The sequence below is a fragment of the Equus asinus genome, chromosome 1, assembly GCF_041296235.1.
Source record: "Equus asinus isolate D_3611 breed Donkey chromosome 1, EquAss-T2T_v2, whole genome shotgun sequence".
Lineage (NCBI taxonomy): Eukaryota > Metazoa > Chordata > Mammalia > Perissodactyla > Equidae > Equus > Equus asinus.
In genome coordinates, this window is record NC_091790.1 from 22,796,836 (window position 1) to 22,811,848 (window position 15,013).

Sequence of the window (15,013 nt, forward strand, 5' to 3'; positions counted from 1 at the left end):
CGCGGGACAGAAATGCCAACTTGGGATGCAGTTTGTGAAGTCGGATTACTGGAACCGCTTATGGGGAGAAGCCAGGAGGACGACCACAAAATGTTTCCACATGTTGGACTTCAGCAAATTTAAATGAAGTGGAAATATTTATCCTGGATTAGAGATGTTTGAAGAGTAATGAAATTATAGAATTTAAATCTTCGGAGAGCTCAGCCCTGGCTGTGTGTTGGAACTGTCTGGAGAGATTTCAGAAATGATGGTGCCCTGGCCCATTGTGGAAACTCTGAGTTAACTGATCAGGAGAAGGACCTGATCAATAGCCAACTATCCTTCATGAAGGCTGAGTAATCAAGACTGCTGGCTGAAATGGAGGCATGATGTTCTGATCAGATTTTAAAAATGCCTTTTGAGAGAGGCTCATTCAATCCTGAGGAGGCATATAAGGCTACCTCATGGGGTTTTCTTTTCTGAAATCCATAAAACAAGACGGGTGCCTATCCAGCCTGAAATGGGGAAATGGTATTGCATTCTCTGCCTTTCTCTGCCATGGTGCCATGAAGCTAACACTTTCAAATATAAACTAGTTTTAGGCTTTTAATCTAAATGAAATCTTTGCACTTAAATGCCTCCGCCCAAGCAAAGTACCTGTGTGTGAGACGCTGTTAAAAGTTCCCGTTGCAGGGGTGACCCCTCGCAGCAGTTACCCTGCAGGGACCGTCCAGCTCTGCTCCTCACAGCTCTGCGACTTTTCACAAACCAGCGTGAGGTCCTTGTGTCACTGTTAGCGTTGGGACGTAAAAAAGCAAGCTAGACTTTTCTGTAAGGTTACCTTCACCTCTGAAATCTTATGGCCCAACTAAACGATTCTGTATCAACAGAAGCAGATGTTGGGAATTTATGAAGGCTTTGATTAAGGGGAATGCAAATAGTAATGTGGGCATAAACATGTCTTATATCCAGGCGCTTAAAGTGTCCCAACACTGATTTCCCTTAAGCTTCAGAACCAGATCCTTTTAAGGGAGCAGCTTCTGCAAAAGACGGGTGATGGGAAAATTAAGGGCTGACACAAAAACAGCTACAATTAGTGATTTTACATTAATAATGTGTCAACATTATATACATTAGTTCCCGCTATGAAGTAACTTTGTATCAGTATATGCGCCATGCACGTGGATACGTCATCCACATTCTGAAGCATGATTACTTCTTGTTCCCATTTGACGGGTGATAGATCCTGGGGTACAGAGAAACCAGATAATTTCCCTGAGGTTACATAACTAGTAACTGGTCCACTAGCCTGCAAGTCTGTACCATTTCTGCCTCAATCACAGTGAAATCCTGCCAGCCTCCAAGTTCTTTTTGCAAGGTTGAAAAAGGGCAAGAGCACTGGGGAGGTCTCCCCTTGGATGTGTGTTAACCACCAGACAAACTGAACTCAGCAGTGTCACAGGCAAGGGTTTTAACAGTAGAAAAAGCCCTGTGCTCACACCTACGGGAAGGGGATTTCACTTTGCTTTGGACAGACAATCCTCATATTGCTGTTTTGCTCCTTGGCTGCCCACGATCACATTTGAAGCAACTGGATAAGAACGGTAGCATTGAGGATCGTCTTAACATTCTGCTTTAGGGAGCATTTGAAAATCTCTTTCTCTTCTCATTTCTAAATTTCTCCTTTTGATGGATGAGGCTGAACAGTGAGTTCTTTGTGAAGAAATCTCAGACCTTTCCCCTTATCTACCCCTGAAATCTGCAACAGGCAGATTCTGGCTGCCTGTCAGGCACAAAGATAAACAACGGCTGTGTCAGAGTCTGGGAGCTACACGCCTGTGTTTTAATTAGGCGGGAAGCCAAGTCCCTCACAATCGGTGACATGAATTTCTCTCTTCATTCCAACTACGTGTTGGGGATTTTTATCCCTTCACGCCTGTGCTGTGAAATGCAGTTCTCATGGACAGGGACGTCTCCAAGTCACAGGGATTATGGAAGCTGGATTTCGCCATCATCTGGGATTCCTTACTGGGTGTTCCTGTGATTTTCTCGTTACCTCCAGCTGGGAGAGACGGAGACAGGTTTTCAGAGAAGAATAGAGAATAATGCGTCTCTGGGAGTACAAGTGCCCAGCTGTGGGGACGATTTTCAAATCAAAGAGTTTTAAGCAAGTTAGACTAAACGTATTTCTTTTACGACACTTTTCATCAATTGTCCTTAAGACTCCGGACTGTTAACTGTGATTGAAATATTTACTCCTGCTTATCACTCAGACTAAAAGGGATGGTTTTTCTAGTTTTTGGCAAGGATGCTGTGAGTCTGGGAATTCATTTACATTTACGAAAGACATCTAGTGAAAGGATGGCTTGTAGATAACTGCAGGGGCCGTATTTTTAAACAAGTCATATGTTGGGCCCTTTTCATGCAGGAAAAATGGTACTTTGGGACTTTTGGAGTTTGTTTGAGTGATAGTTATGGCTCGCTTTGGGTTATTTCATGTTAATTACCCTGGGCCACCCACTCGCTATTTCTACTGACCACCTGGGAGCTCCACACGGGGTTGACTCCCTTCACAAGCAAGTCCACCTGCTGTCCAGGGAGGACCAGGGCCTTGCAGCAGCTGAAGCCAGAAAGGCAGGTCCAGCTCCTGAAAGGGCAGACAAGGAGCAGGGTCAGTGCTGACGCCCAACAAGCCGGGCTGGTGCCTTCACCCTCTTTGCTCAGCCTAGTGCGTCTCCTCTCTAGATGGCTTCCTTTCTGGCTTCCTTTAGAATGCACCTGGAGGCTCACATACAGATCCCAGAGCTATTCATGGTATCTTCTCACGTTCCAGTCAACATAGAGGAGACATTTTCCTAGTTGTCCTAGAGGAGGGTGATATTTACATCATAAAAATAATAGCATTTATTGTGTGCCAGGTACTGTCCTAAGACTTCATTGATCTGAACTAGCTGAGTTCTCAGATCTGTCGTCTGAAGTGGATGCTGTTTTTATCCCCATTTTATAGATAAAGAAGTTGAGGCAGCAGAGGGCATGTAAGTTTGTCCCCACTTTATAGATGAAAACATCGAGGCAGATGCGGTTGTGTAACTTCACTAAGAAGACGCAGCTGGTACAAGGCAGAGCTGTGATTCAGACCCAGGCAGCCTGACCCAGCGGTGCTTGAACCGCTGTGCTTGCTGCTTCCTCTTACCGAAGGGCCACGTCAGCTTTGCATGGGGAAGAAGAAAAGTAGGAAGGTTCTAAAGAATGTTGCGTTTAGAGAAAAGTGGCTATTCTCAGACCTGTTTAGACAATACCATGCTGCAGGTGGAGCATTATGATCTGCCCCACCTGTTGCAAACTTGGAAGATGGCTCTCAGTGAATGATCTTAGTGCCTGCAGAAACACTGAGGAAAAGGAAACATTTAAAAAGTTGTCTCCTAATGGAGGAAATCAGGACAGATGGAGCCTGTTTGCTGTTTGCTGATTACTGTGAAAGCAATGAATAGAAACATTAACAATTTAGCAGCCTGTGTTGTTAGAACTAGATTTAAAAAGTAGATGTGTTTGAAGTATGAGTAAATTCTGGGATGGATAATCTAGAATACTTGTCTGATTTTTCCTGTATTCTTCAGTTTCTGTTGGAAACCAAATTTTTTCCACATCTGATTATTAATCATCATTTGTGGGGATCGCCCCATTGTGTGCACATAAGGTGTGTGATATCAAAAAGCAGGTTTTTCGTTTTGTTTTTTTTTAATGCTTTGGGCATTCAAACACCTAGAGTTTTGTAAGATCTAGTTTATGACATATGCTCTTAATTCTTCAAATGAAGTGTTACTGTACCAGTAAATCTCATTTAACCTGAGACACAAACATCATTATTGGCAGCTTTTACATGGCTTAGATTGCAAAGGCTTATTTTTTTCACTCAATAAGAATTTTGGACATGATCTATTTTGAATAATCTTCTGCCAGCTCCCATTATCTGCATCACTTTGTCCAACATGTGGTAGCATTTATTATTATTTTTAAATTGAGGTTTCCTGACATATAATTTACATACCATAGAGTTCATCCTTTGTGGTGTACAATTCAATGAGAGTTTACAGATGTATACAACCATGTGACCTCCACCACAGTCTAGATGGAGAATATCCCCTTTAGTCCAGATCCCTTGAACTTTCAGTCACCTCCCTCTTCCCACCCCTGATTTGATTTCTGTCCCTACATGTCTTTATAGGAAGCCATATAAACTGAGTAAGTCAATATGTGTTTGCTGTATGGTTTCTCTCGTGAGCATAGTGCTTTCTGAGACCTTTTCACACTGTTGCATGTGTCAGTAGTTAGTCCTTGTGTGGATATCATACCTTGTGAATGCATTCACCAATTTGTGGATTTTTTGATTGTCTCCAGTTTTTGTCTGTTACTAGAAACATTCGTGAACAGCTCTTTGTGTGAACATATTTGTTTTTCTTGGATAAATACTAACATGTGGGATTTCTGGGTCATCTATTAGGTGTATGTTTTATTTTATAAGAAAATGCTAAACTGTTTTCCAAGTGGCCATGCAATTTTGCCTTCCCACCAGCAATGAATGTGCGAGAATTCCACTTGTCTCACAATGAAGGTGAGGTATTTCTTATTCTAACACCAGCTAAATATAATTCAAAAAGTGATTATAGGCCCATTTCAGTTATAAACAAACCTATGTGAATCTTAAGTACAACACAAGCTGACTGAATTCAACCATGTGATTAAACATACATCCTGATTAAGTAGGATTTATCCCCAAATTCAAGACTGGTTCACCATCAGAAAATGTATTGACTTAATTTGCTACTTTAGTAAAGAGAAAATGTTTTGTATTACCTCACTAGATGCAGAAAAATCACTTAAGTTCATTGCTATTTAGGATTTGAAGGAAATCTAGCAATGTAGGAATGGAAAGAAGATTCTTGATCTGGTAAAGATTATATGAGAAAATACGCAGGAAATATTATACTTACTGAAATTTTACATTCATTCTCTTTAAGATCAGGAACACGACAAGGATACCTATTCTTACAACTACATGTCATATGATGTTGGAGATCTTGGTCAAAAAAACAAGGAAAGAAAAATGAACGAGAGTGAAAAAACTTAGAAGAGAAGCGACAAAACTCTTATTATTTGCAGATGATTTGATTCATTTAACTGGAAGAACTAACAGAATCATTAAGCTATTAGACCTAATATAATTCAACAAGGTTGCTGCATGTAATATCTAGTTACAATAATCAATACACCAATAATAACTAACTAAACTTAAAATAAAAATAAGATTTTCTTTATAGTAGCAAATAGCACTTGAAAGTCTCTAGGAGCTTAACTAAGAACAACAAATAACTATGGAGAAAATTTTAAAACTCTGATAAATTGCACAGAAGAAGGTCTGAATGGCATTCCATATCCTTCCATAATTTAACTTACAACATAATGTTATAAGGATGCTTATTCTTCATTAATTTATAAATTTATTGAAATCTCAATAAGAATTCCAGTAGGACTCAATAAACTTATTCCAAAAAGCATATATTGGAGAAAAAAGATCCATAAAAGGCTAGGTCAACTTCATATGTTCCCTAACAGATGATGAAAAATACTTCAAAACCATGGAAATAAAAACAATGTGGTACTGGTTCAAGAACTGAAATAAAGCCAGAGGAATATAGTGAAGAATTCAGAGATAAATCCATGTATATTTGCAGACTGAATACATATTAAATATGGCACAAAACAATGGGAAAAAGATGGATTATTCGGTACAATGCTTAAGAAAATTGGCTCTCTATATTGAGAAAAAATAAAACTGTATTTCCATTTAAACATGCATATATCTGGTGATTTAAATATTTAAATATGAAAGGTAAAATTATAAGTAAGTGAAATAGATTGCAGGAGAATAGCTTTGTGACCTATGCTTGGGAAAGATGTCTTAAACAAAACTCGAAACGTGTGAAACATGAGGCAAAAAATTTGGTGAATTTATTTTCATGAAAATTAAAGATTTATTTTCAATGAAGGACATCACAACAAAGTTAATGGTCAGTAATTGACAATAATTTTTAAAACTGAGAAATGAGTAATGTATTAAAAAGTAGACCTTGATTCTCACTGCACCTCAGAGTCACTTGGAGTCTGCATTTTAGCGTCACTCCTTGTCCTCCACACCCCAAAACTGAAACCAAATCTCTATGAGAGGGGGCAGGCACTGGTATCTACCTAGAGCCCACTGCTGTGTGGTAAAGGTTCAGAATGAAGCTCACCAACTGGGGAAGCTTATTATGTGTACTGTCCTGGAGGCTCATTATAAAATTAGGTGTGGATTTATTATTTTTTTTCTTTCCTAGAACTCATTTTACTCCCTTTATGGCAATTTGATTTTGCCCTAATTCTGGATAATTCTATTATCCCTTCAAATATTTCTCCATTCTCACTGTTCCCTCCTTCTAGGACTCCTATTAAGTAATTATTGGGCTTAGTCTGTCATCTAAACTCTCTTTCACATTTCCCATCCTTTTGTCTCTATGACCTCCATCCTGGATGATTTCTTCATACCTGCTTTCCACTTCACCAATTCTCTCTTCAGCTGTTTCTAATGAACTCTTAACTCATTAATTGAATGTTTATATTCAATGACTCTACTCTTATTTCTAGTTTCACTTTGATCCTTTTCAATCTTCCAGTTCTTGATTATAGCACCTTATTCTTTTATCATGTTACTAGTGATTTTTGACATATTGATTTCAAGACTGTATATGATGGCTCTATGCTCTGAAGTTTTTAGTATTCTGTTTCGACTGTGTTTTGTTTCCACTAAGTCTAAATCATGGGGAAATATCCAGAGATGAACTTCAGCAGAGTTTATCCTTGAGGGTCCTGCTTGGCTTCAGTTGAAGGAGTGGTCCAGGGAGGTTTTAGGTTTGCTCTGCTAGGTGCTCCAGGCGTATTACTAACCAAGACCATATTTTTAATTTATGTTAGCTCCTTGACTTGGATGTCCTTGTGTCACACAGCATGAGTTGAAGCTGCAAACTCTCATAAGGGCAGTCCTGCAGTTATGGATTTTGGAGACGATTTCCTACTTCAACTATCATTGTCTCCCTGGGAACCTGGGTGGTCATTCTAGTCCATGCTTCACTCAAGCCTTAAACATATGAGCCTTCTGGCTTTGTGGGGTTCCTCAGTCCCGACTCCTTCCTCACGAGACCCCAGGTCCTCACCTTCTGTGTCCAGATGGCCATTGAAGCCTCAGTCCCCTGCCCCCCCCCCGTTTTTTTTTTTTTTTTAACAAAAACCAGTGATTTCCCAGGGAAGACAGAATGTGACCTCATAAACTTATCACTCTGGCTTTCAGTCTATTTTTGACTTTATTTTCTTGCCAACTCAACTGTACACATTAACGAGTCCCGTGAAAGCCTCAGAATTGTTAGTCCTTTCAATGATAACTACCCTAGAGTTTGCAACATGCAATGGTGAAATAAATACCCCTGCTCCAGCAGAAGCCAAACATTCACTCAAATGTGATATCCTAATTTTATTTTAGGAAAAGGATCATCCCTATCCCTCATAGTTTGTCTTTCAGTCTCACTGCTTTTCTGGGAACCTTCCACCGACGAGGTTATCATGGAGCATCAAGTAACAGGACACTTGACCCCCCTTGGGCTGAATTTTGAAGCTGACACTGAGAGGAAGCAGTGGCTGAGGCTGAAACCTGGTAGCTTAAGTGAGCTAAGATTGCTGTTGCTATTTGTTTTGTCTATTTTTTTTTTCCTGGCCATGTGGACCAGAGAATTAGAAACACATGGTTTCCAAAGAGAAAGAAGAAAAAGGAAAGCATATATCAAGGAGCAGACACAGGATGCCAACAGAGTCCTAGGACACTTAAATCTATGGCTTTGGCTTTGCCGGTGGATTTTCAAAATCCGCTGTTGTTCTTTACCTCCTTTAGACATTCCAGGAGCCATATAATAAAATGCCTCTCTGCTAAGCTAGCTCAGGCTGGGTTTTTGTCCCTCACAATCAGAAGACTTAGTTGGTTCTTTCTCTGAGTTCTCACAGCACCTCTTCATTCTCCCTGCAGAGAGATCTGGAGAATTTTCCTGTCTCCATTCTGGGTTGCACTTTGTCACCTGGCTCCAGGGGGCTCATCCCAGGTCTTTTGAAAAGTCTCTCTTTAGGCTAACTCATTCACTGTCTACCTGAAGCTTCATTTTCCATGAAACTCTGGCAGTCTGCCCCACTGCCCTTCCCTCTCTCTCTGGAGAAAGAGAGAGAGAGAGAGAGAGAGTGAGAGTAGCACCTGCTCCTCAGGGATCAAATGATGCAGACTCCTGGGAATGTGCAGCGTATATTCCATTTATCTTGATGCATACCTGACATGAAGAGGTTACTTTCCTAGCCTAATTCAAATTAAATTCATATGAATAGGAACAATGCCTTTACCCACTGGATTTTGATGCTTTCTCCTTTTCTATATGGTTCAAGAGCTTGGAAATAGAAGTGCCACAGCTGTCTGAGAATTATTTTTATGTTGTTTCAAGATCTGTTCTAAGAAAGAGTTGTTAATGTTCTAGGATGTCATGAGTATGAGATCTGTGGCAGTGTTTTGTAGACTGAGTTATTTAGAACAGATAAACCTCACTTTTTTTTTTATCCTGGATGTGTGTGGTTTATCATCATCGTCTCTGATACAGTCCAATTAGAGGGAAATTTTGAAATAAATTTGACACGTCTGTGGGTGTAAAATTATTCTGGGACTTGTGAATAAGCACAGTTTTGCCCCAGTGCGATATTGGACCATATCTGTCCATCATCTGTCAGTTCTACGACGATTCTAACATTTAGAGAGCACACTCTGTGTGTCTGGTTCCGAGAGGTGCTTTGCATGTATTAACTGACCAGTCCTCACAAATCCTACATAGGTAACACTACCCAGTACTATTACTCCAGGAATTTACCCCAAACTGAGGTAAAGAGAATTTAAGTGACTCACCCCACATCACACCAAATTTGTGGGAGAGCCAAGGTTCGACTCCCAGCCTATGTTCATAATAACCACGCTGGAACTCTGGAGGGTGTTTACAATTTTGAACCAAGTAATAGAAGTTCTCGATGGTTCTCTGTGCTGCGTCTGATGGCTTTAAGTTCTCTTAGAGTAGGGATCTTAGTGTCTTATGTAGGATATCGATGTTGATATCAATATGGCCCTGTGCAATAAGCACTCAGAAAGTGCACTTATTATTTCTCTGTTTCTGATCTTTGATTCACTTAATCGTTCGTGAAAGCAAAGATATATCAGTGTTAATCAACATAAAAGATTGTCATCCCAGGAAGCTATTGATACATTGATGAAACATCACCTGATGTTGTTGGGGCATTTTGAACCTAGCAATATCTAAGAAGAGACAAAACGTGGTAGTTTTAGAAAAGCCGAGGTGATCAGAGGATACATTTCCTTGAGGGAGTGTGATGTGTAGGCGTGCCCCGTGGCACACAGTGTGGTGTGAGCTCTCATGTTTCGAAGGCGGCTGCCACCACTTGTTGAGAGTGAGGGTGACGCAGAGCGCTGAGCCAGCGGTAGAGCGTCATGATTGCTGGACAGACATGGTATCGTGACGAGAGTCAGACCCAACGCACAAACTCAGGTGTGTAAGATGTGCAACCTTCACTTGTTAATTTCTCCTGCATGCCCCCGTTTACTGAGTGGGCAGGAGCACCCGTGGTCACTGTGGCTCCACTCCAGCCCCTAGACCCTGACTTGGACTCTGCAACAGACGGAATATTTCCATGCCCTCAAATTCCTACATTGAAGCCCTAACCCCAAGGTTATGGGATCAGGAGGTGGGGCCTTTTGGAGGTGATTAGGTCCTAAGCCTGGGGCCCACTTGAATGGGATTAGTGCCCTTAAACAAGAGACCCCGGAGGGCTCCCTGACTCCTTCCTCCATGTGAGGACACGGTGAGCAATCTTCAACCCTGAAGTGGGCTCTCACCAGAACTTGCCACGCTGGCACCATGATTTCGGACTTCCAGCCCTCAGACTGTAGAAATACGTGTCTGTTGTTTATGAGCCACTCAGTCTATGGTACTTTGTTATAGCAGCCGGAGCTGACTAGGACTGGCTCCCAGGTTGTTTGTGGGTTTCTGGAGCACACGCAATGAGCTAGATGAGGAGCACCAGGCCCTCATCAGTGACCCATCCATGCCGCGTCTGCAGAGCCCTCTGTTTCTTGGCAACAGTCCGCAAAAGCCATGGGGCTGGGCTGTGTCACTGTCTCCAAAACGTCTTTGGGCCCAGGGCCAGGGCATGAGGTAGCTCCCGCTCCCCATGCAACTGTGGGACCTCTGAGGGCCCATCTGCCCCCACCCCACTAGACACAGTACTGCTTACCTCTCAGGTGCTGCACTGAGGATGGAGCAGTAATCCCAGTTTGAGATCCCACAGCTGTCGGGGGTGTCTGTCCTCTGCTTCTCCAGAAGCGGCTCAGGAAGCGAGCAAAGATGTGACTTCTGGACCTTCACAGGGGCCCATGGGGTCTAAGGAATCTGGACCCTGCCTTCCTTTCCTCCCAGCCAGAGACTGAAAAAACATCTAAATCTGTGGCCACAGAAACAGCACAGTCTTTTCCTGTTGACTATCTTATTCCAGATATTTCACCTGTTCTGAGGCAGAGGCTTTTATACATCAAAGATCACAAATTCACACATTGACTCCTCGTCTCCTCTTTATCCAGCCGGTAGACGCAATGTGCCCCGGTTTTGACCTGAGTTAATACACCAAAATATTGATGAAGATATCAAAACAATATGGGTTCAACTATCCAGACTGTATTTTATTACCTTACCATAATAACAGTACAAATGAGTGAAAGGAGAAAGGCAGGGGGCCCCAATTGTGGAAGACTTTGGAAATCAGGAGCTGCCCAGCAGCCTGCCACCCGGGTGCCAAAGGAGAGATGCGCCCCAGTGGGGTGCAGACACCAGAGAGACACAGATGTAGACGGAAGGGACACTGCACTCAAGATCAAAGTCAACCTGACCTTCGTGTGGCTGATGGATTTTGTTTAAATTCTTGGCCGTAATACTAAAGGGAATAAGGTAACAACTTAGGAAAATATATTGGCAGACGTTTGCAAGACAGTCTAGAAGGCGGGCGGACGGGACTGGAGCAAGAGCTAAGATGCAGTTCCCTTGCTTCCTCCATGAGATAACAATGGCTCAGCCTAATATGGCAGCCGCCTGAATATAGCAGGAGAGGGCAACACCAAGGTGTTGGAGAGTGAAAGATGGCGAGGTTGTGAGGTAGTCGGTACTGAGTGCATTATTTGAGTGAAGAGAAGATTCAAAGATTAATCCAGACATTCTATCATATGACTAGTGAAGGTTACAGTATCTTCTTTGGGTAGGACAAGTATGAGTTAATTTGTTCTGAAGTTTCCCTGTGATGTCCAGGTGGTGACATAGTGTAACATTGTATAATATAGAATTTCAGTGCAGATCAGAGGTTATCGAGAGGCGCTTAAAAAAATCAAAATAGCAGACCCACTCGTGGTCCATACAGAATTGACAGTTGAGGTCATGGACATGGCTAAGGTTACTATTGTTAAAATAATTCTATGTCAAATTGTTGGCAAAGGCAACACTTACCCTGATGAGTTGAGAAGCTAGTGTGAGTGTCAGACCACTCTGGTCCTTGCTATGGAAACCTGTTCCTGATGACAGGATTCAGACCGTGGACTTTGTAATTGCTTCCTTAGCCTTCGGAATGAAAATCACTGTATCGATTGGTTTTTTAGTCTAACTGATGAAAACGGCTCTTACCCCATTGTATTTTTAAAATAAAATCTAGTACTCTTTTGGGGTAAAGGAGATGCTGAGGGTCTCTGAAATAAGCCTGTCCAGAGCTGGAGTATCTAGGACATAGAAAGCCAACTGGAGTCCTTGTGGGAGGTGACTGTTGACCACAGAGGACCAGGAGAACTCAACGTGGACACTTGTGGCTCAGAATGAAGAACGGAATTTGGAGCAATGGACCCAGCTCTGTGTTCTTAGACCTGCTAATTCATAGCAGAACCCCACTCGGACTCTAGTGAGCCTGGGACTCATCTGTTTAACTCCAAATCCTGATGTTGCTGCGAAACCTAAGAAAGGGTGAAGCACCACAAACCCCCATGACCGGCCGGGGCCACCGTCCCATGTGGCTGGTGTTGGTGGCCCTGAGGGTGCTGGTTCCTCAGGCAGCTCAGCCCTGCACAGTGTGGTCTCCAAGCTCCACTCACGGCTCTTGGCCAAGTCAACGCCTGCTGGGGTTTCAGGTCAGGACATAGCACTCTTTCTCCCCTCTGCGTTCAGAGGTAACAGAGTTAGACACGGGGTCGGGCAGATGGAGAACGACATGCACCTTTGTTGCTGAGAAAGCAAAATGGGGAGGCATGGCTGATCGCTGGTGCTGTGGACTGTATTGGGTCGTCCACCCCCTCAAATTCATAGGTTGGAGCCCTGACGCCCAGTGTGACTGTATTTAGAGACAGAGCCTTTGGGAGGTAACTAAAGTTAAAGGAGTCACAGGCTGGGGTCCTAAAGGATAGGATTAGTAGTCTTAAGAGAGGAGGAGATATCCTCTCTGAATACGCAAGGAGGATGTAGAGAGAAAGTGGCCGTCCACAGCCAGGACGAGGGACCTCACCAGAACCTAACTGTGCTGACACCCTGATCTCAGACTTCCAGCCTCCAGAACTGTGAGGAAACAGACTTCTGTTGTTAAGCCCCCAGTCTGGAGTTTCGTTATGGAAGCTGGAGCCAAGTAAGACAATGGGCCGAAGGACTTGCTGCCACTCCCCTGAATCACCCTCTCGATGCAGACCCTGCCCCACAGGGCTAACGTGGGCGGGCAGCAGCTCTACCGAGCCGACCCCATCAGAAGAAAGGGGGGAGCACCCACGCATGCCTTGCTCTTTGTCCTGACCACCACTGAACGAGCCGCCCTCCCACCCTGGGCAGGAGCAGGCGGGGTGTGGGGCCACGAGCCCACGGTGTCCTGGGCGTCCCCTGCATGTGAGGCCCCATCACAAAAGGATGGCAGTAAGTGAAAGTGACGCGATTTGTCCCTCAGCTCTCGTGGCTGCTTGAGAGTATGCAGACATTGCATAAAGGACACCTTACCCTCTTCTGGGCGGTGTAGACAGATTGAGTCTGACCACGACACTCACAGATATTAGAATAGCAATGAAACGTTTGCATTAATTGAGTACAAGGACATACCTGTTGTGTGTATACAGACTTTACTATTTCAATGCGTTTTGTTCTGTGGTCTACAAAATTACAAATGAGAAAAGGTACACCATAAGCTCACTCTTCTCGTGGTTTTCTCAGTGCACGAGAGGTGATTGAAACCACATGGCATTTTATTTTCAATTACAGCTCGCCACAGCCACCCTGGACGGCAAACTTCAGCTGTTTCTGGCCGAATAAGCGCTGACCTGTGGGCTGGGCTGGGGCCACTGGGAGCAGCAGAGTGAGGACCGAGCACCCGGCCAGGGCAGGACTGGATTCAGGCGTCCTTTTTCTCCAGCTGCTCCGCTGCGTCCACACCACACTCACGTTCGTAGTCATTTCTGCTCCTCAAAAGGGATCCCTGTTATCGGGAAAAATGGAAGTAGCATCCAGTACTCCCGCACAGAATTTGGTAAAGTTGAAACAGAATGTTCTTCAATAAAACAGAACCTAGTGTTTGTTTCACGACTTAGACTTTGCAGAGAGTGTGAGAGTGAATTCACCTGGGGTGGTGGAGTTGCGGCTGTGGGAAGTCTTGGCCCCATGGCCTTCTGATTGGTGTGCCCCAACTGGCCTCCGCCCCAGGGCTCCATCTGTGCTCATGGTTTGCTTCTCATGGCCTTTCCTCCCACGGTTGATGACTGACAGCTGAGGCAGCGTCCAGTTGCCTCCTTAAGAGGAACAGCTGCACAGGAACTGACGCTGCATGGATCTGCCACTAAAGGTTGCAGAACCAAGTCATTCTAGGATCCTGGAAGAGTCAGGATGCTTCTAGAACAATTCCAGATTCCAAATGAACACAGCACATAATGCCATCCACATTAGGGCCTCACTCGGCCAGCCTGGAAACGCCCTGGTAAGATCCGGTGGTATCCATCCCATCCGGGACACCAGAGGTGGGGGAGGGGGCTCCATCCTGCCTGAGGCGCCTACTGCTTCCCTTCCATCTGTCTTCCAGAGAGATGCAGAGGGCTGTTGCTCCACCACCTAGGCAAACTCTGAGGCTGGATTCCTGGGCTCCTTATTGGAATTTTCACACATTGACCATAAATGGAAACGGTTTCCCTTGCAAAAGTTTTGAGAAGAAAAATTTTAGAATAGCTTTTCTTTTCTTTTTTTTTTTTTTTTGGAGAGGAAGATTTGCCCTGAGCTAACATCCATTACCAATCTTCCTCTTTTTGTTTTTTGTTTTTTTGGCTTAAGGAAGATTAGGTCTGAGCCAGCATCTGTGACAATCTTCCTCAGCATGGCTGATGAGTGGAGTAGGTCCTTACCTGGGGTCTGATCCCATGAACCCAGGCTGCCAAAGCAGAGGGAGCAGAACTTTAACCACTCAGCCATGGGGCCGGTCCCAAGAATAACTCATTTTAATTTTTCTAACATTTAGAGTTATCCAAACAATTTTTATCTGTTTATAGTAATTATCTTGTTTACCTTTGTTAAAATGAAATTTATTTAAAACTAGTTAAAAATAGGTAAATAAAGCAGTTTTAGGGCAAACAAGACCATAGAATCTTATTTAATATTCTTAATTTCAGTTGCATTATTTAAATTTTTTCATTTTTAAAATTTTATTCTGAATTGTAGTAAAATACAAATAACATAAAAATCACCATCTTAACCATTTTTAGGTGTCCGGTTCAAAACTGAAACTCTGTCCCCACTAACACTAAAACCCACCCCTCCCCCAGCCCCTGGCCCCCACCATTCTACTTTCTGTCTCTATGAATTTGGCT

The 15,013-nt window shown here is 43.4% G+C and overlaps 1 protein-coding gene across 18 annotated transcripts in view; it reads left to right on the plus strand.

The window, feature by feature from the left end:
* Positions 1 to 14,510, plus strand: part of WDR27 (WD repeat domain 27) — a 167,303-nt gene extending 152,793 nt beyond the window's left edge. For 8 of the 18 annotated variants that reach the window (XR_011504511.1, XR_011504531.1, XR_011504547.1 and 5 more), the window contains one exon: positions 13,425 to 14,508. Coding sequence is in view for 4 of the 18 variants with exons in the window: in XM_070513582.1 (XP_070369683.1) it covers positions 13,425 to 13,482 (58 nt within the window). In the remaining 14 variants the exon portion in view is untranslated. Of the gene's footprint in view, positions 1 to 13,424 lie in introns of all 18 variants that reach the window. The other 10 variants (XR_011504682.1, XR_011504691.1, XM_070513582.1 and 7 more) reach the window with 4 other exon arrangements.
* The last annotated feature ends 503 nt before the right edge of the window (positions 14,511 to 15,013 follow it).